Source organism: Mandrillus leucophaeus, unplaced genomic scaffold, assembly GCF_000951045.1.
Source record: "Mandrillus leucophaeus isolate KB7577 unplaced genomic scaffold, Mleu.le_1.0 Scaffold69, whole genome shotgun sequence".
Classification (NCBI taxonomy): Eukaryota; Metazoa; Chordata; class Mammalia; order Primates; family Cercopithecidae; genus Mandrillus; species Mandrillus leucophaeus.
Genome location: NW_012107474.1, coordinates 869,486 through 890,162, shown reverse-complemented (window position 1 = coordinate 890,162; position 20,677 = coordinate 869,486). Strand labels below are relative to the sequence as shown.

General features: G+C 44.7%; 1 protein-coding gene across 6 annotated transcripts in view; it reads right to left on the bottom strand.

Moving 5' to 3' along the window:
- Positions 1-645: 645 nt before the first annotated feature.
- Positions 646-20,677, bottom strand: part of UBE2G2 (ubiquitin-conjugating enzyme E2G 2) — a 37,292-nt gene continuing 17,260 nt past the window's right edge. For 4 of the 6 annotated variants that reach the window (XM_012002480.1, XM_012002479.1, XM_012002483.1 and 1 more), the window contains 5 exons: positions 16,643-16,678; positions 16,503-16,548; positions 8,108-8,226; positions 3,745-3,885; positions 646-1,707 (listed from right to left, as the gene is read on the bottom strand). In XM_012002480.1, the coding sequence (XP_011857870.1) occupies positions 1,595-1,707; positions 3,745-3,885; positions 8,108-8,226; positions 16,503-16,543 (414 nt within the window). In that variant the 5' untranslated portion in view covers positions 16,544-16,548; positions 16,643-16,678 and the 3' untranslated portion in view covers positions 646-1,594. Of the gene's footprint in view, positions 1,708-3,744; positions 3,886-4,907; positions 5,007-8,107; positions 8,227-16,502; positions 16,549-16,642; positions 16,679-20,677 lie in introns of all 6 variants that reach the window. The other 2 variants (XM_012002478.1, XM_012002484.1) reach the window with 2 other exon arrangements.

Genomic DNA, 20,677 nt, shown 5'->3' with positions numbered 1-20,677 from the left:
CTCTGTGTGGGTTCAGTCACACAGACCACGATCCATTATGGAAGGGAGGGAGAAAGTGATCACATCAAATCTACTGTATGCCTCATAGACCATCCCTTATTTCAAAAATAGAAATTCCTATTTAAATGTCGCCTGTGTGCAACAGGCCTGATATTTGCTTCTGCATGTGGCAGATCTGTTATTGCTTACACTGTGGCCTCCTGGCCTGTGCTGCTCAGCGGGCCCTGTGAGAGAACATGGGAACCACATCAAAATCCTAAGTCACAAAACAAGGGCTCTGTCCCCAACCTGGACCCGGGGGCCCACATGCCCACCTCCACAGCCCAGTCAAGTGTGGGGATAAGGCACTCCTCTGTGCTCTGGGCTAAAATATGGTAGAGTCCCGTCTGACTTTTGAGTTGCAAAGAATGATTTTGTGCTAATAAATTCCCAGTGCATCCAAAATGTACAAAAACCCTAGAATTTCCAGTTTATAGATGGGAAAAAAAAAATTTCTGTAGATCCAGAAAAAAACTTCCATTGAAACTTTAAAGACCTCACTTGCACCTGCTCTAGTAATGCACTAGTTACTAATACACAACTGTAAATCTTTGATGAGTATGATCGGGAAAAAACTGTCTGTCCTTGTGATCAGCAATAAATTTCTTTTTTTTTTTTTTTTTGAGACTGAGTCTCACTCTTTTGGCCAGACTGGAGTGCAGTGGCGCGACCTCGGCTCACTGCTACCTCTGCCTCCCGGGTTAAGCAATTCTCCTGCCTCAGCCTCCTGAGTAGCTGAGACTATAGGCGCACGCCACTACGCCCAGCTAATTTTTTGTAATTTTAGTAGACATGGGGTTTCACCGTGTCAGCCAGGATGGTCTCAATCTCCTGACCTCATGATCCACCTGCCTTGGCCTCCCAAAGTGCTGGGATTTCAGGCACGAACCACCGCGCCCAGCCAATCAACGATAAATTTCTTTTCTATCTACCCCATTTCTTATTAATTCACACTTAACGCATTTCCTGGAAGTATTTCTAAGTGTGATGGTTTGTAATACATAACAAATGAAAAAGATGTAATTAGATTATAAGAAAAGCATCTGCCTGTAGAATGTGAAGGAAGAAAGGAAGTAATGGACTCTTCATGGAGCCCACAGGGAACCAGAAGGGACCCAGAAAGGGTGCCGGGCTCTTCCCCTGTGCTGTAGCTCCAGGGCCCCATTTCTTCAGAAGGAGCGTTCTGGGTATTCCATCGTCCCCTGGAAGTCTGGCAGGTGCGACCCCCTCAACACTCCAGGGAGGGAGGGAATCCACAGGGAGCCATGAACTGCTGGTTTCAGCGGGGAGAGGTAGTGCTGACAGCTCTGATAATCTACCTGAAGCCCTTTGTGAGGAATACTGTAAAACTGCAGTAAGCTGTCAATATTCGACATTGAGTCATCACTTCAGAAGAGAAGCCTGTTTGAAGTTGGAAAGGTTTAAAAAAAAAAAAAAAGATACTGTGGTTCTTGCAAGTCTGCTTGTTTGGTGCCAGCACAGAGTAGCACTGTCATTAAGTGCTCGGAGAACGCTGAGCTGGTTGGCGGTGCGTGCGCCTGTGCGAGGCGAGGCCTCAGAGTCCCAGAGACTTCTGGACGATCTGCTTGGCAATCTTATAGAACTGCTCCCGGTCATCGCGCCACATTTTGGACGCATCCACGTTAGCTCCACTTTCGTCATTGGGCTCTGAAAGAAAAGGGAACGCCCTCCATGTAAAAGGGAGTCCTACATGTAAGCAGCCTGGCAAGGCCTCCCATTTACTTAAAACACTGGAGGAGGCTTTCAAGAGCTGTGTTTCAGAAACAAACAAGAACCCGAGAACTGCACGGGGTCGGCCCCACCTCTAGAGGGCTGGCCACGCGGGTCTCAAAGAGCCACTCATGACTCCTGTGTTCTGAGTGTCTGAAGACGCCAGGACAAGCTGCCATCTGTCTTGCTGTGAGCACGTGACAACCACCTAAGCACAGGCCCACACGGCCTCCCACAGCAGCCTCCTGGGCCACTGCACTTCCGGCACCCGGACAAGCTACATGGGACCCACCTGCTGCTTATTTCACCTTTCTCAAGACACCCTGCAGTGTGGTTTCTCTCTCACAGAGCACCCTCTCAGCAAAACTGCCCCTCACAGCTCCCACCAAGACAATCCCAAGCAAATGTGCAGCCTAAGGTAGACACCTGACCCCAGGACACTTGACCCACCCACTAGCCAGGGGCTCTGGCAGTCACTCCAGCACTGCAGTCAGAAGGCACGGAGGGCACAGCCAGGGCCTGCCGGAAGGCAGAAAGGAGAGAGACCACCAGAAACGGATGACATGTGCTGAAGCAGCAGCTGTGCAGTGTGGCGGCAGTACTGCTCAGATTGCACACGGGGACCGGTTCAGAGCAGAGCTGATGAGGATAAAACCCACAGCTGACACGTGAAGACAGCCTGAGCCACTGCCTCCCTTCCCACCTCCAATCTCCTGGCCTGGCTCCCTCCACTCAGCACATGAAGGGAGTTCCGCCTCAGCCCTCTCAGGATACACACTCGCGTCACAGGCCCTGACCTCGCATCCCTCTGGACCCCACTCCACGGCACCCAAGCGCTCTGCAGAGAACAGCTGAGTGGTCTCACTCTGCCATCCACCAACCCCCTGGCCCTCTGCTGGGTCTGCTCTTTCCTTTCGGACTCCCACCTTCCTTTCCCACACCCTTCCTCCTGCCTGCCCTGCTGTCACCCTCCGTCCTCCTCCATCACCTACTGCCTCATCCAGAAATGACCCCACATCTTCACTCCCATGTCTGACCCCCTTTTGTGGATGGAGGCCCCTTGTCCTACACACCTCAAACAGTTCCCCAAATCCTGCTGTCTCCGAGACCCAGAGCAGCACCTCTGGCACACAAAGAACCAGGAGTCCCAGAGCCCGTACCTTTAAGGTCTCCCAAAACCACCCCTTCCTCTTAGCCCTGGGACCACTCAGCCCTTCTCTTTTCTCTCCAGGCTACTGCAACACCACGAAGTCTCTGTTTATCTTCCATCACACTATTAGTAACTGCTACAAGGATGGCCCTTCGAACGCACAGCTCACAGGACGTCACACCCCCACTCCAATCCCCAGGGTCTGCTGGGGCTCCTCTCCTTGCAGCCTTGGCTCCAGCCAAAATGAGCTGGCAGTGCCCCCATTAAGTCAGCCGCCTCCTGCCTCTGGGCCTCAGCCCAGGCTGCTTCCTTTGCCCCAAAAGTCGTTCCCTCCCTCCTACCTCATCAACACCTACACGTCCTAAACATACTCCAGACAGCTCCACCAGGAAGTGGCCCGAGAGTCCCTGCATGTATCTGATCTCAGGATGCATCCCACTGGCCTCTAACTGCTAGTAGGCTTGGACAGTTCCCTAGAACCATGGGAACACAGAGGTGGGGTCTTTGTCACACAAAGCTTTACACCCCCAGTCCAGTGGGTGGCATGTAGTCGGTCCTCAATAAACACCTACTGAGGGAAAAAGAGGTTCAAGGACCAGAGACCAGTTAATTATGGCCGACAATACAATATACAACACCAGGCTGCACTAGAAGGCATGCTTACAACTGGACAAGTATATGGAGATAACACTAAACGGCAATAGCATGTGTAAACTAACTGCAAATGAGTAAAAGTTCATTATAAAGACAAGATGACCCAAGGCAGGAGAACACCTGCAGCCCGGGTCTCCACAGCAGCTCCTGCCAGGCGGCTCGGGCCTTACCTGCCAGCATGCTCACCACCGACAGAAGGATCTTCTCCACGCTCTGCACGGGACTCCACCGCTCTGCACTGCTCTCGTAGCCCATGGGGTCGTCGCCTGGCGCGTGGAGGATGGAAATGCAGACTCTCCCATCAGGGTAGACTGCAAGGGTCAGAGGCAGTCAGGTGAGCCCAGGAATGGTGCCCAAGGCGTCACCACGCTGGGGCAGGCTCCACAGATAATGAGAACAAGGATTACAGACACAGCAACCAAGCTGTTTGCACAGCTGGGGCATAGCCTGGGGCCCTGAGTGTCACGCTTCATGTCTGCAGGAATCCTGGTGAGGCCAGCTCACTCACTGACAGGCTCCAGGCTGACCTGGCCAGTTCTAATCAGCTGTAATAATCTAATCCACTTTCATATAAACTTTTTTCAAGCACTACACACAAAAAGAGTAAATGAAAGGTTATCTGGCAAATATTTTATCAAAATATCTAATGTGATTAGGATTATTTACAATACTTTTCAGAGCTAGTTTCTTAGGTATTTCTAATTCTACCATTAAATCCCTGACCTGGTCTGTGTAAAATATATGTTCACATGGCTACGATAAAGGCAACTGGAATTATTTAAATATCTACAAAAAGAAAGACACCAAGATTTCTCTTGGTAGCTTACTCTAATAATAAGTAAATTATCATCAGTACTACCTGGAATGGAGATCAATGTGTCTAAATCAAATCCCTTTCCACCAAATATCATCATTAAAAAGATACGCAAGGTCTGATGAAGACAAATACATTTTTAATTCACAGCATGTAATCAGTCCTCTTTTACATATAATTGGGAGGAATTCTCAGATGGCTCCATATATACTCAGACATCCAGCAATCCATCTAGATAGACTCAACTGTAAAATTATAAAGCCATTAAAGTTATAATAGAAATAGCAATTTTTGAATACTTTTATTTAACTCACCTAAATTCATGAGTTCTGAATTTCATGAAAATTTGCGAATGTTAATGGTGATCATTTACCTTCAAACAGTCTTGTCTTTCATACCTGGTCCTACGTGTTTCCTTCCACTCATCCATTGTTTCAGTGGTAAATCCTCTCTACTATCCAGGAACCGAACCACAACTTCTCATTCAAGGACAGTGGAAGAAACTAGATGCACACTTGCCCTGCACATCAGGCTGTCCACCTAAGATCCACATCCACAAAATTTGGAAGTTTCCCACTTCTGCATCGCCTTCTCCAGGTGGGGGTCCCATAGGTGACACTGTGCACCCCCAGAAGCACCAAAAGCACCTGTGTCCCTGCCACAGCCCTTCCTTCACCAAGTCCCAGCAGTGCCACATCCTAAAACTCTCGTGGATCCACCCACATCTCTTCATCTTTAGTGCCCACATTTGGTTCCCAAGCTGCTGGTGTCTCTACCCCAGACCGCTACAGCCGAGGGCCTGCCTGGCTTCCTCCTATCTGTCCTTCGCACTGTACCCAGAGCGAGCCGTCAGATATCACTCTGGTCATGCTACTCCCTTGGAACCTTTCAATGGAGTTCTGCCACTCCCAGGAGAAAACATCAAAACCTTCAGTAATGACCAAAAGGCCTGAGGTAGTTCGGCCCCTTCCTTCCTCTTCCCTCACTTCCTGCTCTGGGCCTTTGCACATGTGAAGGACCCCTCCTCCCCGAATCACTCAGGTAACTCCTGCTTCACTCCCTACAGATGGTCCATCCAACCACCACCTCTGCAAGGTGCTGCCTGGACCTTCCTCATGTGACTTTGCATTTGTTTGTAATTCTCCCATCAATGTCCATCCCTGTCCTTGGACTATATGCTGCTGAAGGTCTGTTATTTGCTCACGACTGTATCCCAGCAACTTGTAGTAAATGTGTTGGATTTTTTTAAAGTACTTATTGACTGTCTAATTTTTATGATATTGATAGACCTACAGTTCTCAAAGATAATTTTTAAAAATCAAAATAATCCAATTACAGTAAGGCAAAAATTTAAAACTGTATTATCTGAGCATTAAAAATAATTACTAGAACGGCCGGGCGCGGTGGCTCAAGCCTGTAATCCCAGCACTTTGGGAGGCCGAGACGGGCGGATCACGAGGTCAGGAGATCGAGACCATCCTGGCTAACACGGTGAAACCCCGTCTCTACTAAAAAATACAAAAAACTAGCCGGGTGCGGTGGCGGGCGCCTGTAGTCCCAGCTACTTGGGAGGCTGAGGCAGGAGAATGGCGTGAACCCGGGAGGCGGAGCTTGCAGTGAGCCGAGATCCGGCCATTGCACTCCAGCCTGGGCGGCAGAGCGAGACTCCGTCTCAAAAAAAAAAAAAAAAAAAAAAAAATTACTAGAACACTAAAAATAATAATCAGACCACCTGCAGTACATAGTCACATAATGTAATCAGTTTATTGGTCATATTTGTCACTAATGCCACATCACAGGTATTGTTCTGAATAATATATTTATCCTCAATACAATTTTAGTATCTTAATTACCTACAGTCCTCTTCACAGTTGCATTTTACAGCTAACCAACTTGAAACTGACTACTTCAATTACTCTTACCTATCAATTTTATTTTTTAACTTTTTACTATGGAGAATTCCAAAAACACACTTGAGTAGACAGCGTATGATGAACCTCCATGTTACCATTTAACTCAGGCTCATGGCCAGTCTCCCTGAAAGAAAGGCAGGCTTCTGAGCATCTCCTGTGCACACAAGACTGAAGTAGCTCTGAGACAAGAAAAGAAGTACCAAATGGTCTTTCTCAGACGGCCACCCACTACCTATGCGTACCAATATCTGCAGTAAATGAGAAGTCCTTAATGAGGGTTAGGACAGCAAGTCTAACAGCAGAGGGCATTTCCATGAAGGAAGTGGCGGGGGCGTCGGGGGGCAGTCCTGAAAACCCCTATGGCAAAGAGGAGTTCGAGTGGGGCTCTGCCTAGACAGGCGTAGACAAGGGGAAAGTATACCAAATGGATTCCATTTTAACCCCAGAGAGAAGTCAGAGGCTCAGAAAATTCTATAAATTCTCTCATGCTCTTTGATATGTATACAATAAGAAATTCGTTTCAAATAAGTATTTCATTTTTGCAAAATAGGATACTTTATTTGCTTTTCTTCTCTATAGCTATTAAGATCGTGATTATCAGCGGCAATAATAATCATCTATAAGAAACATTATTCTAAATAACATCATTGAAGATATAACATATTTCCTTATTAATTCTCTTATGTATAATCCCCAAATGTAAAAGGAAGAAATAAAAACTACAGTTGTTCAGGAATTCCAATTCCTACTACTGGACACATTTTCAAATAGCTACAGTACAATTCACTTAAATGACCTTATTTTTTTCTTCCTTGTAAAAGTAATGTATATTAATTTTAGGGCAAAAAAAGATTTATAAAAAGGAAAAAATAATTTCAATCTGAAAAAAGAATCACTTCACATTTTTGTGCTTACTTTTCCAATTATATATACATTTACATGTAAATTTATTTTTCAAGAGGAAATTACAACAGTCCTACTGCTTTTCCCAGTCAATATAACACAAGTATTATTTTGTTTCATTGATTCTTATTTTAGATCATTTTAAAAATCTACATCACATTCTAACATATACGATATGGTTTGGCTGTGTCCCCACCCAAATCTCATCTTGAATTGTAGCTCCCATAATTCCCATGTCATGGGAGCGACCCAGAGGGAGGTGCTAAATCATGGAGGCACACCTTTCCCGTGCTGTTCTCGTGATAGTGCATAAGTCTCACGAGATCTGATGGTTTTATAAAAGCAGTTTCCCTGCACACACTCTCTTGCCTGCCACCACTAAGATGTGCCTTTGCTTCTCCTTTGCCTTCTGCCATGATTGTGAGGTCTCCCCAGCCATGTGTAATTCTGAGTCCATTAAATCTCTTTCCTTTATAAATTACCCAGTCTTGAATATGTCTTTATTAACAGCGTGAGAACAGACTAATACAACATATAACTTAATTTATTCTTGTGTTAAAAACCCAGGTTAAGTCAAAATTTTCACCATTAAAAATAACACTATGACAAAGATTAGCATAACCCCTTCTGAGCACACACCCACACGTAAAACTTCCTCCCCAGTGAAGTAGGGTGGCTGGTCAAATGGCATCCAGTTTTCTTTTATCTACATTAAACTGACCTTCAAAATTGAAATCATATGTTTAATACCACCATGCTTACCTGGCTGAATTTCAAAACCTAAGAAGTGTTTTCTAAAGATCTACATCATAGACACATAGAATATACCACATTTCAAGTGGTTGATAAGATTATCTCTGCACCTATCCTGGTACCACAAAAACTACTTCCAAAAGCACTTACTGTTGGGATGAAACATCTCACAGGTAAATCTCATCTTTGGGGGACTTAACGGGTAATCAAGTGGGAAACTCAGGATGGCAGGAAAAACGCCAAACTCAAAGCAGGTGTCTTCTGGGCCCCTAGAAGATATCAAATATGTAGACTGAACTTCAAAGTACATTTTTCAACATCGACCACAACTGAGAAATGGGTTAAGAACATTTTTACCACTTTAAAAATGCACATGAGGCCGGGCACGGTGGCTCACGCCTGTAATTCCAGCACTTTGGGAGGCCGAGGCGGGCAGATCATCTGAGGTCAGGAGTTCGAGACCAGCCTGGCCAACATGGTGAAACCCGTCTCTACTAAAAATATAAAAATTAGCTGGGTGTGGTGGCGAATGCCTGTAATCCCAGCTACTAGGGAGGCTGAGGCAGGAGAATCGTCTGAGCCCGGGAGGTGGTGAGCCAAGACTGCACCACTGCACTCAAGCCTGGGTGACAGAGCGAGACTCTGTCTCAAAAAATAAACAAAAATAAAAATAAATAATAATAATAAAAATGCACATGAAAAGATTATCTAAATGACAATGAATTGGTACTTTTTTCCTCAATTGAAAGCAATGTCTCATTCTCCTATTTCAATCTGGTCTAAATCTTAAGTACAAGTACAAAGACTGAGTTACAGGCAATTTTCACATTTATAAAGGTTAAGAGTTGAGCAGCAAAACCTCTTGATAATTAGGGGATCAGAGAAAATAACTCATGTCAATGCTCTAAGATCTGGGAGCTTTTTCTGCAGATGTGGTACAATCACATTTTAGGATAAGGGTATGAATTAAGGCAAAGGATATAGCAAGATTCCATTGTATTTCAACAGATGAGGGGCTAAGAGTTGTATTTTAAAGGTGATTTTTAATTTGTAAACGTGCCCAAGAAGGCATCTTTGCAACCTTCAAGAAGCAGATGAAGAGCACATGTGATCACTGCTGCATGCTAGGTGAAAGGCTAGGCACACAGGTACCACCACTCCAGGCCGCAACTACAGGACCACATGTCATGCCTCATCCCACTGATGCAACACTAGAACAACTCCCCGTCATGGGCACAGACACAGGCATATGAGTCTCCCTGGACCTACACTTTCCTCACAAGTAAATGGAAGAAATAGATGAAACCATTTCAGAAATCCTGCTTAACCTTTAAAATCCAACAAGTATAAATTAACACTATCTTAACCAACAGTTCAAGGCATGATGGCCACAGGAGAGGAAAGTGATAGCCACCATGCCTGTATCTTTACGCCAGGGATGAACTCCTCCTCTCCAGCAAACCACATTAATAAAACACACATTCAAGGAGTTCTAAAAGATCTTGCACCATTTTTCTTTGATAAAAAAGCAGGACTGCTGAATGACAGTGACAGACACTGAAACAGTGGAAATTGCATTGTGTGTGACTCATCAGATCAATAAACAAGTCAGTAAATCCGTTTTACTTCTATGAACTGAAAGAACAAGTCCCTTCATAAACAGCTCTGCTCCTCTAACAATAACGGCTAAGGCAGAAAGAACAGCTGCGCGGGGGCCAAGGCCTGGATGAGCAGAGGACAGTCCACACAAGACCTACTGCCTTCAGAAAGAATCCAGGATATGGCACAGGAAAAAAATAATTTTTAAAAAATACATTTTAAATCTTTAGTTAAAAAATAGATTTATTAAAAGTAAAAATTTGTTTCAAAAATCTTAAAATTATCTTGGTTCAGTGAAATTAATAACAACAGATTTGGAAATATTTATCTCTACAATTAAAAGAAAAAGACAAAAATCAAAAAGAAACTGAACAAAGAGCTTTAGCTTTCACCTGGAGGCGGCACTCAGGGCTGTCGGCAGCAACAGCAGATGCCGAACGGCTCATGGCCCTGACGGGGCTGATCGAACGGCTCATGGCCCTGACGGGGCTGATCTGCGGGCAACAGTCAGAAGAGAACAAGGCAGTGATTGCTTCGTGGAGACAAGATTTTTCAATCTAAAAGACAAATTTTGATTCTGAAAACTGTCTTTGCTACCTTTTGGGAAGAGAGTGAATATGGCCACTTTGTTTTGGGGAGCGGGTTACTGAGTGACAGTCCCCAGAGCCTCAGCATGACCAGCACAGGGAACACCACCGAGGGAGGCACGCGCACAAGGTCCTGCTACTGGTACAACAGCTACGCTGGAGAGGGCAGTGCCTGGATGAGTACCCCCGGCCCTGCTCTGGCCCCCAGCACCCAGTAGCTTGGGGATGCCTCAAGCCTGGGTTACTCTGCTCCCCCTGCAATGGCCTGAACAAACACGTTCCTGAAGCCCCACCTTCTCAACACAGGGTGGGCACACACCATGTATCAGAGTGACGCGTGGCCACCCCGAGCCTCCTGTCCAGTACAAGAGCTCAGCGCAAACGATAACCTCCACCCATTCACTCTCCACATGCACTCTGATGAAACAGCACCAAGGATTGTGGTTTTCATTTTACTGTCAAGCAAGGCTGGAAAATTCAAGGATGAAATGACTTAGTCAAGGTCCTAGATCAACTTAGTATTAGAGTTAAGAGAACGCAGTTCAAACTGTGAAATCAGAAATCAGGTACATAAAGATACTATCTTTAAAAGTAACACTGTTCATATGTCAGGAACGCTTGCCAGCACTCAATATTTCTGGCACCTCTGAGTCTAGAATAAGAAAAAATGTCTGGGTAGTGTTTTTGGAATGAGCCAAATGGTATTTGCTCAATACTTTGATAACAGATCTTTGTTTCTCACAATAGGGCTTTCTTTCAAAAAAAATTTTTTTAATCTACCAGGTCGTTCCTAGCCTCAGAAGCATGACCAAACATTTCCTGAAGAGCGCCCACATCTTAAATATCAAAGTTATTTGCAAATGCTCCGGTTTACTGCTGGTTTGAAACTGGGGTTTCTTTCTCTTTTCTAGAATGCCTGGCGCCCAGACAGGAGGGCAGGTGGGCAGTGGTGTGCAGCAGCATGCCTGACCCTATGGAACATGCCTTCTAGGCAACTCCTGAGCCAGGAGTGGGAGACGCCACAGTGCTGTTTTTGGACAACTTTTATTGCCATACTCCCAGACAACCTCACTTCTCTTTCACCAAAGATGGCCTCACCTGGGAATCTTCAAAAGAAACAACAAGAACAAGGAGGATGCAAATATATTAATCAATGGGGAAATTAATCAATGGGGAAAGAACTGTCTTTTCAAAAATGGTGCTGAGACAACTGGATAACCACATACAAAAGAATGAAACAGACTCCCACCTAACTCACATGAAACTAACTCAAAATAGATCAAAGGCCTAAAGGTAAAAGTGATAAAACACAAAACTTCTACAAGAAAACATAAGAGAAAATCTTTGTAACCTTGGGTTATATACAACACCAAAAGCATGCTCCATGTAAGAAAAAAATGCAAAATCGCACTTCATCAAAATTAACAACTTTTTAGTTTCAAAAGACTCATATTAAGAAAACAAAATGGAGAGTTGCAGATTGGAAGAAAATATTTTAAAATCCTATGTCTAATGAAGGACTTGTATCAAAATATATTTTAAAAACTCTTATGTCCCACCAACAAGAAAACAACCCAATATAAAAATGGGGAAAAGTTCTGAAGTTCACCAAAGAAGATACATGAATGGCCAATAAGCCCATTAAGAGATGCTCAACATCATTAGTCGTCAAGGAAATCCAAGTCAAATCTGTACGGAGACCGCACTTTACACCCACCAGAACAGCTATTATCAGACAACAGTGTTTGTGTGGAAATGGAGAAACTAGAACACTCATACACTGCTAGTGGGAATGCAAAATGGTGAGCTACTCTAGAAGATAGTCTGATAGCTTCTTAAAACATTAAATGCAAATTTACTCCATACCCCAGCAATTCCAGACCTCTATATCTAGTCTAGAGAAATGAACCCCATGTCCACACAGACAGTATGACATGACAAGTATTTACAGCAGCATTTGCTCAAAAGAGCCAAGAAGTAGGAAGCCCAAATGTCCATCAACTGGGGAATGGAAAAGGAAGGAGCTGCTGATATGCAGTATAACGTGGATGAATCGCAAACATGTTCTGCCAAGTAAAAGAAGCCAGGCACAGATGATTAGACAGTGAATTCCACGTATAGGAAAAGTCACAAAAGGCAAATCTATACTCAGAGGAAAGAGTAGGGATTGCCTGTGGGTTGGAATGGGAACTGACTGCAATTAGGCTTAAGGATCTTTTTGGAAATATTCTAAAACTGGATTGTGGTGATGACTGCAAAACTCTAGAAATTTACTAAAACCACTGACTTCTATACTTAATGCAGGTAAAACGTACAGTATGTAAATTATCTCAATAAAGCTGTTCAGGCTGGGTGCCTTGGCTCCTGCCTGTAATCCCAGCACTTTGGGAGGCTAAGGCAGAAGGATCGCTTGAAGACAGGAGTTCGAGACCAGCCTGGAAAAGAGAGCAAGACCAAAGCATTTTAAAAACCAGTTGGGCGTGGTGGTGTGCGCCTGTGGTCCCAGCTACTTGGGAGGCTGAGGTGGGAGGACTGTTTGAGCCTGGGAATTGGAGGCTGCAGTGAGTTGTGATTAGGCCACTGCACTTCAGCGTGGGTGACAGAGCTAGACCATGTCTCCATAAGAAAGGGAGAGGTGGGGAGGGAAAAAGAAGGGGAGAAAGGAAGAGAGAAAGGAAGGGAGAGAGGAGACAAGAGGAAGGAAGGATGGACAGACGGTTCCAGACCTATTATTCTAGAATCTGCCTTTATCATCTATATTGTGTACATCTTTCCATGCCAGGATGAAAATTCCACCTGAACTGTTTTAGAGCTACATGGCATTACTCTATATAGATGCTCCATAAATTATGTGGAAGAGTGATGTTTCCTTTTTTATTAATGCAATGAATGTGGCAATAACTTATTCATATAGGGAACTTTGTAACACTTTTGTTGAAGAAACTGCTATGGTGAGATTACATACAATACAAATTATAAACACCTATTTTATTATCTCGGGTCTATTTTAGCAAGGCATAATAAATACTGCCAAGAGATGCTCTGTGACAGTCTTCAGTCAACAAGAAATCTGGACATAAAGGGAGGCTGCTGTGCCCCCGACACTTGCCCCCAGTGTGAGAAGGGCTCTGGGTAGAAGTGGCAGCCTGGGAACCCTCAAGCTGGCTGCCGTGAGCCAGTTGGAGAACCTGGGAGCATCCATCCACCAGCTGGGCCCCAAACACACCATTCAGTAAAGGAAGGTCCTTATTTCACCACAGCCTCTAGAACCACTGGTCTGGGGAGGTGACAGCAGTCAGGCACGAACCATCAGGAAGGTCACTATGCCAGCTGATCTGGGAATGCTGGGGCAGGACACAGCAGACAGCAACGGCCAAGGGACTCCACGGCTTGTCTGGCCACTGGGGTTGAACAGCTGTCTAGGGCTCCTTCCATCCTACAGAAGTGCATCAGTGAAAGAGGGCACCCACCCTCTCTGCAGCTGCACCCCCGTCACCATGGCTTAGTGGCAATGGGGTCACAGGCCACGGACCCTAGAGCTGGGCAAGACCTGTAACCATCTATCTAGAAGATGCTGATGAACCTCTCTGTTTTGATCCAAATAAGTGAAAGACAGGCAAAGTGACTGGGCCAAGAGCAGCAGGCCATGCTAGCAACCACAGCCACGGTGGCCACATCCCCTGGTGTGCCGCCGTCCCAGCCACACTTGATTTGACTGCAGGCTCAGACCCCACCATGAGCTCAGCAGGGTCAGCAGAGTTATTTCCGGTGTTTAAAGACGCAGCCTGAGGACTCTCATTATTTAGTCCTCTCATTCACTAATCTGTTCTATTCTCTATCCTAATCCCTCAACCCTGATCTTCCAAGGTAAAGATTTCAGTGCATCTTGGACATGTCTGTATCCTCAGACAAGGGCCCTAATATATAAAAGGCACTTAGTATTTGTTGCTTAGATACCTAAAATGACGTTTTCTTCACTGGCCCTTAAGGCAAGCACAACAGCAAAAACCAACAGCCACGAGACTTCCGTGAGGCAATCCCAGGTTTCAGAAATACTAGGGTAGAAAGGCAGCCCTGGAAGCCATCAAAGAATAAAGAGAAAAAGAAGAAACCTATCACCAAGGAGTAAAGACTCAGCCAGATGTCTGCCAAAACAGCAGGGTGAGACAAACCGATGGGAGGACAGTTAATTCCCTAATAGGCGTTTTAAGTGCACTTGTAAACGGCCTCTTGTTTGTGAAGGGTCTGGAACAGGACCAAAACCCACAAACTCACCAGGATCTTCAAGCAGGGGAATTCCACACTAATGCAAAAAGCCTTGTTCAAACACAAAAGTGCTCTACCTAAAGATAGTTCTAATTACTTTTTAAGACAGGTTTTCAAAATATTGGTTTAATTTTATACTGTTTATTTAAAATTGGTAATAGTTACCCTAATAGATTTTTAACAATGAACATTTTTTTAAAACCACACTGGAAGGCTCAACTGTTCCTTTAATGAGCTTCCAAATAGGCGTACTGAGGAGCCAACATCCCCCAAATACTGCAGACCCGACAGGCGTCTTCAACCTCTACACAAAGACAGGCCTCCCGCTACTCTGTGCCCCTGCAGCAGGCAGGCTGCCCTGCTGGCGTGAGTGCAGGTGCGCCTGCGTTAACACATGAAACAAGCAGGTTACACATCAGTTCATGTATATGACCTCCTGCTTCTACAGAAATAAAAAGAGCTGCCCTGATACAAGTACACAGCCCCACAGCTCACTAATGAGGACAGTGCAGACTGGGGGACTCGCCATTCACCTCATAACTGCCTTGGGGGCCACATTACACACAAACACAGATTCCAGAAACCTTCAGACACAGAAAAAACACATGCCCATAGGCCCAAGCAATTAGGATGTTACAAATGACCAGGAAATGGCAGGCCTGCCATACCATCTGAATAATGTTTGATGATTTTTTAAAAACATTTTGTTTACCCAAAAAACTAATTTTCATATCAATTTAACCTCCACAGACAATACTTAGCTGTGATTTGTTTCTCAGACTAACCTATAGAGCATTAAGAATTAATGTGATCCAAGCAACTGGCAAATTCCAAAAGCATAAGGAAGTTTAAGGTCACATCAAGCCAGAGCTCACACTTGTTTCACAGCCCTCACTTTCTGGTCCTTGCCCTCTAGAGCACTTCTCAATGCAACAATCTCTAATCCGAGGCCTTTCTGCAAATTAAAAGACCTCACTAATGAGAAAACAAAGACTGGGCTTGGCGCTGTGGCTCAAACCTGTTATCCCAGCACTGTGGGAGGCCAAGGCAGGGGGATCACCTGAGGTCAGGAGTTCGAGACCAGCTTGGCCAACATGGGGAATCCCTGTCTCTACTAAAAATACAAAAATTAGCCAGCCATGGTGGTGGGTACCTGTAATCCCAGCTACTAGGGAGGCTGAGGCAGGATAATCGTTTTAACCCAGGGGGCAGAGGTTGCAGTGAGCTGAGGTCACGTCACTGCACTCCAGCCTGGGCACCAAGAGTGAAATTCCATCTCAAAAAAAAAAAAAAGAAAAAGAAAAGAAAGAAAACAGAGACTGATTACAAATTTCAGCTTCCTAAATTTTACTTAACTTCACTTTGCTGAAAATATACTAAGAATGGCCAAAAATTGCACATCTAAGGTAGAAAGAAGAAAAAGCAAAGTGAGTCAGGGCCATAGAACACTCTAAAATCAGGGGTTCATGTGTTTCTCTTTCCAAGCAACGTCACCCTAAGTTAAATGCCATGAATCCCAGAACCATGCTGCTCACTTACTTGGGTCAGACAGAATACAAAGCCAACAAACCCAGACGAGGCAACAGAAAAAAGGAGAAGCAGCACAGGAAGATACAAACTGGGAGGAAAGGAGAAGAAAAAGAAGTCCTGGCCCAAAGGCAGGGCAGGCAAGGCTGCACTAACATGCCTGTTGTGATCAGACACACCTTCGAGGACCCTTTTCTCATCAAAATTTCAGACCTGTAGGGACCACTTCTGGAAGCCAAAGCCACCTACACCACTTGAGGTTAATTTAACCACGATCATACAACATTCCAAAATTACCACCTTAAAATTCTCAAATATATAATACATATATTACATGCTTATAACTAAACCTTTGATTGGCTCTAAGGAAACACTCATTTCTTTTGGATCAACGCTCAGGTTCTTCTCTGCTTTCAGACCAGCAGCCTAGAGAAGAGCTGGGCATTACTGGAGAACTCAGTCTTTTTTCCAGGTGACGCTTTTGGGCACAGTCACACTGCTGATGTGATTCTTACATCTGACTTCCAGCAAAGACCTAAAAACTAGTACACATAAGATTAACTTACATGATCAATGCCTCCCATTCAAAAAAATTCTCTTCATTCATGGGGCCTGTAGGGTGAGAAAAAATTTCACAACATTTTAACTTTGAAGGAACTTTGGCAATTAAAAGTAAATTATAAGGAAGTTAACTTTGGTACTTTACCTGCTACAATTCCTTCTGGAGGATTCAGTGTTAATTCTATAAAATTAATAAGTAAAACCATTACCAAACAGAATAAATGTTACATTGTCATTTTAACAAAACACCTTTACAAAATATATAAGCCTATAAACCACAGAATATGCATATTAACAAGTGAAAATTCTGTTTGCCCAAAGTGAATACCTAGTACAATAACGGTTCTGATAAAGACCAAACAGTCTTTTTTTTTTTTTTTTTTTTTTGAGACAAAGTCTCACTTACTCTGTCGCCAGGCTGAAGTGCAGTGGCGTGATCTCGGCTCACTGCAAGCTCCGCCTCCTGGGTTCACACCATTCTCCTGCCTCAGCCTCCTGAGTAGCTGGGACTACAGGCACCCGCCACCACACCCAGTTAATTTTTTGTATTTTTAGTAAAGACGGGGTTTCACCATGTTAGCCAGGATGGTCTAGATCTCCTGACTCGGTCTCCCAAAGTGCTGGGATTACAGGCGTGAGCCAGCGCACCGGCCCAAACAGTTCTTTATACCAACAAAATACAGACTTTCATTTTTCTTTTTATGTTTACTAATGCAAAAGCAAACATAAGAGGTACAGAGTCTTTCCAAACTGTTTCCGCTGGTTACTTTGTTGTTTAGTTTTGAGACAGGGTCTCACTCTGGTTGCCCAGGCTGGAGTGCAGTGGGCAGAGTACCGGGGAAATTAATAAAACAGTAAGCAAACATACAGAAAAAAAAAAAAATCAATGAAACCAAAAAGTGGTTCTCTGAAGAGACAGAAAATTAATAAATCCTTGCCAAATAAATATTAGGTATAAGGACTGAAAAAGAAATAAAACTCATTATTCACAGATGCTATGTCCATATACACAGGAAAGCCCCAAAAAGTCTAAAGACAATTAGTAAAAGTGAGTTTGGCACAGTTGCTGAATATGAGGTATATACGTGTGTGTGTGTGTGTGTGTATATATGTCTAAAAGCTATATAAAAATGCAAACAAGAATAGCCAAGACACTATCTTTAAAAAGAAGAAACAGAAAGCTTCGTCTATGAGTTACCAAGCCTTCCTTACAGAGCTATGGAAATTCAGGCAATGTAGCACTGGCTCGAAGTTAAATTGAACCATGGGGCAGAAGAGAGAGCCCAGAAGCATACCTGTGCCAACACAGACCCTGACTCGAGGGAACACAGAGCTACGGCCCAGGGGCAAAGGGCAGTCTTTTCCATGAATGATGCTCATCTCTAAGACAAAAAAAAAATCAAACTTTCCCCATCTCACACCACATATAAAAATCAAAATAGGTAAGAAGAAAAAAGGAGGCAGAGTTGAACAGAGCCACTGCCAGAGTCAACATGGATAGTGCTGTGGTCCAAACGCTTTTGTCTCCCCAAAATTCCTATGCTGAATCCTAATGTATGTGGTATTGGGAGGTGGGGCCTTTGGGAGGAGATTAGGTCAGGAGGGCAGAACTCTCATGAATGGAGTTAGTGCCTTTATAAGAAGAAATAAGAGAGATTTGCCTCTTGGCCATGTAAGGGCGCAAGGATAAGACAGTCATCTGCAAACCAGGAAGACAGCCCTTACCAGACTTGCCAGCCTCCAGAATTGGGAGCAATAAATGTTTGTCATTTAAGCTCCCTGGTCTTTGGTTTTTTTTTTACAGCAGCCTGAACTGACTAAAACAGATGACAAATAAGCATATGAGAAAATGCTCAACATTGTGAATCATAAGAGTAATGCAAATTAAAACCACAATAAAATACAGCTCAATAGCTTCAGCATTATCCATACCTTTATTCACAACAGAATGACCAAAATTAAAGACTTTAACTGCTGGCAAGTTTAGCAAGTAGATCTCTCGTGTATCACTGATGGGAATGTAAAATGGTCTGGTTACCCTTTGGGAAAGAAGTTTGACCATTTCTACTAAAATTAACTATATATTGACCCTAAGACCCAGCAATTCTACTGGGTCTTATGTTGCCATAGACTTGTGTGTGAATGTTCGTAATAGCCCCAAACTGGAAACAACCCAAAAGTCCATTGATATGGTTTGGCTTTGTGTCCCCACCCAAATCTCATCTTGAATTGTAATCTCAAGGTGAGGGAGGAACCTGGTGGGAGTTGACTGGATCATGGGGGCAATTTCCTCCATGCTGTTCTCATGATCTCTAGTGGTTTTATAAGTGTTCGAAAGTACCTCCTTCACTCTTCTCTCTCTCTTGCCACCTTGTGAAGAAAGTGCTTGCTTCCCCTTCGGCTTCTGTCATGACTCTAAGTTTCCTGAGGACTCCCTAGCCACGTGGAACTGAGAATCAATTAAACCTCTTTCCTTTATAAATTACCCAGTCTCAGGGAAGTTCTTACAGCAGTGTGAAAACAGACGAATACAGTAAATTGGTACCAGGGTGCTGCTATAAAGACAACCTGAAAATGTGGAAGCAACTTCGGAACTGGGTAGCAGGCAGAGGCTGGAACAGTTTGGAGGGCTTAGAAGAAGGAAGATGTGGGAAAGTCTGAAACTTCCTAGAGACTTGCTGAATACTTTTGACCAAAATGCTAATAGTGACATGGACAACGAAGCCCAGGCTGAGGTGGTCTGAAAAAGAGATGAGGAACTTCTTGGGAACTGGAGCAAAAGTCACTCTTCCTATGTTTTAACAAAGAGAATGGTGAGATTTTGCCCCTGCCCTAGAGATCTGTGGAACTCTGAACTTGAGATGATCTGAAATTGGAACTTGTGTTTAAAAGGAAAGCAGGGCCGGGCGCGGTGGCTCAAGCCTGCAATCCCAGCACTTTGGGAGGCCGAGACGGGCGGATCACGAGGTCAGGAGATCGAGACCATCCTGGCTAACATGGTGAAACCCCGTCTCTACTAAAAATACAAAAAACTAGCCAGGCGTGGTGGCAGCGCCTGTAGTCCCAGCTACTCGGGAGGCTGAGGCAGGAGAATGGCGTGAACCCGGGAGGCGGAGCTTGCAGTGAGCTGAGATCCAGCCACTGCACTCCAGCCTGGGCGACACAGCAAGACTCCATCTCAAAAAAAGAAATAAAATAAAAAATAAAATAAAATAAAAGGAAAGCAGGGAGTAAAAGTTTGAAAACTTTGCAGCATGACGATGCAATAAAAAAGAAACACCCAATTTCTGGAGAGAAATTCAAGGCAGCTGCAGAAATGCACATAAGAAGGAGCCAAATATTAATCGCCAAGACAATTGGGAAAATGTCTCCAGAGCATGTCAGAGATCTTGGCAGCAGCCCCTCCCATCACATGCAGGGAGGCCTAGGAGGGAAAAATGGTTTTGTGGGCCAGGCCCAGGCCCGCCGCTACTCTGTGCAGCCTTGGTACTTGGTGCCCTGTGTCCCAGCTTTTCCAGCTCCAGCCATGGCTAAAAGGGGCCAAGGTACAGCTCAGGCTATTGCTTCATAGGGTGCAAACCCCAAGCCTTGGCAGCTTCCACGTGGTGTTGGGCCTGTGGGTGCAAAGAATTCAATAACTGACGTTTGAGAACCTTCACCTACATTTCAGAGGATGTATGGAAACGCCTGGATGTCCAGAACAGAAATCTGCTGCAGGGGCAGGGCCCTCATGGAGAACCTCTGCTAGGGCATTGAGGAAGGGAAATGTGGGGTTGGAACTCCCAGAGTCCCCACTGGGGCACTGTCTAGTGAAGCTGTGAGAAGAGGACAACCATCCTCCAGACCCAGAACAGCAGATCCACCAAGAGCTTTGCACTGTGCACCTGGAAAAGCCGAAGACACTCAATGCCCACCATGAAAGTAGCCAAAGGGGGTGGGTGCGGGAGGGCTGTCCCCTACAAAGCCACAGGGGCGGAGCTGCCCAAGGTCACGAAAGCCACTCCTCCTTGCATCAGTGTGCCCTGGATGTGAGACATGGGGTCACAAAGGAGATCATTTTGAGCTTTAAGATTTAATGACTGCCCAACTGGATTTCGGACTTGCATGGGGGTCTGCAGTCCTTTGTTTTGGCCAATTTCTTCCATTGGAAATGGGAGTATTTATCCAATGCCTGTATTTC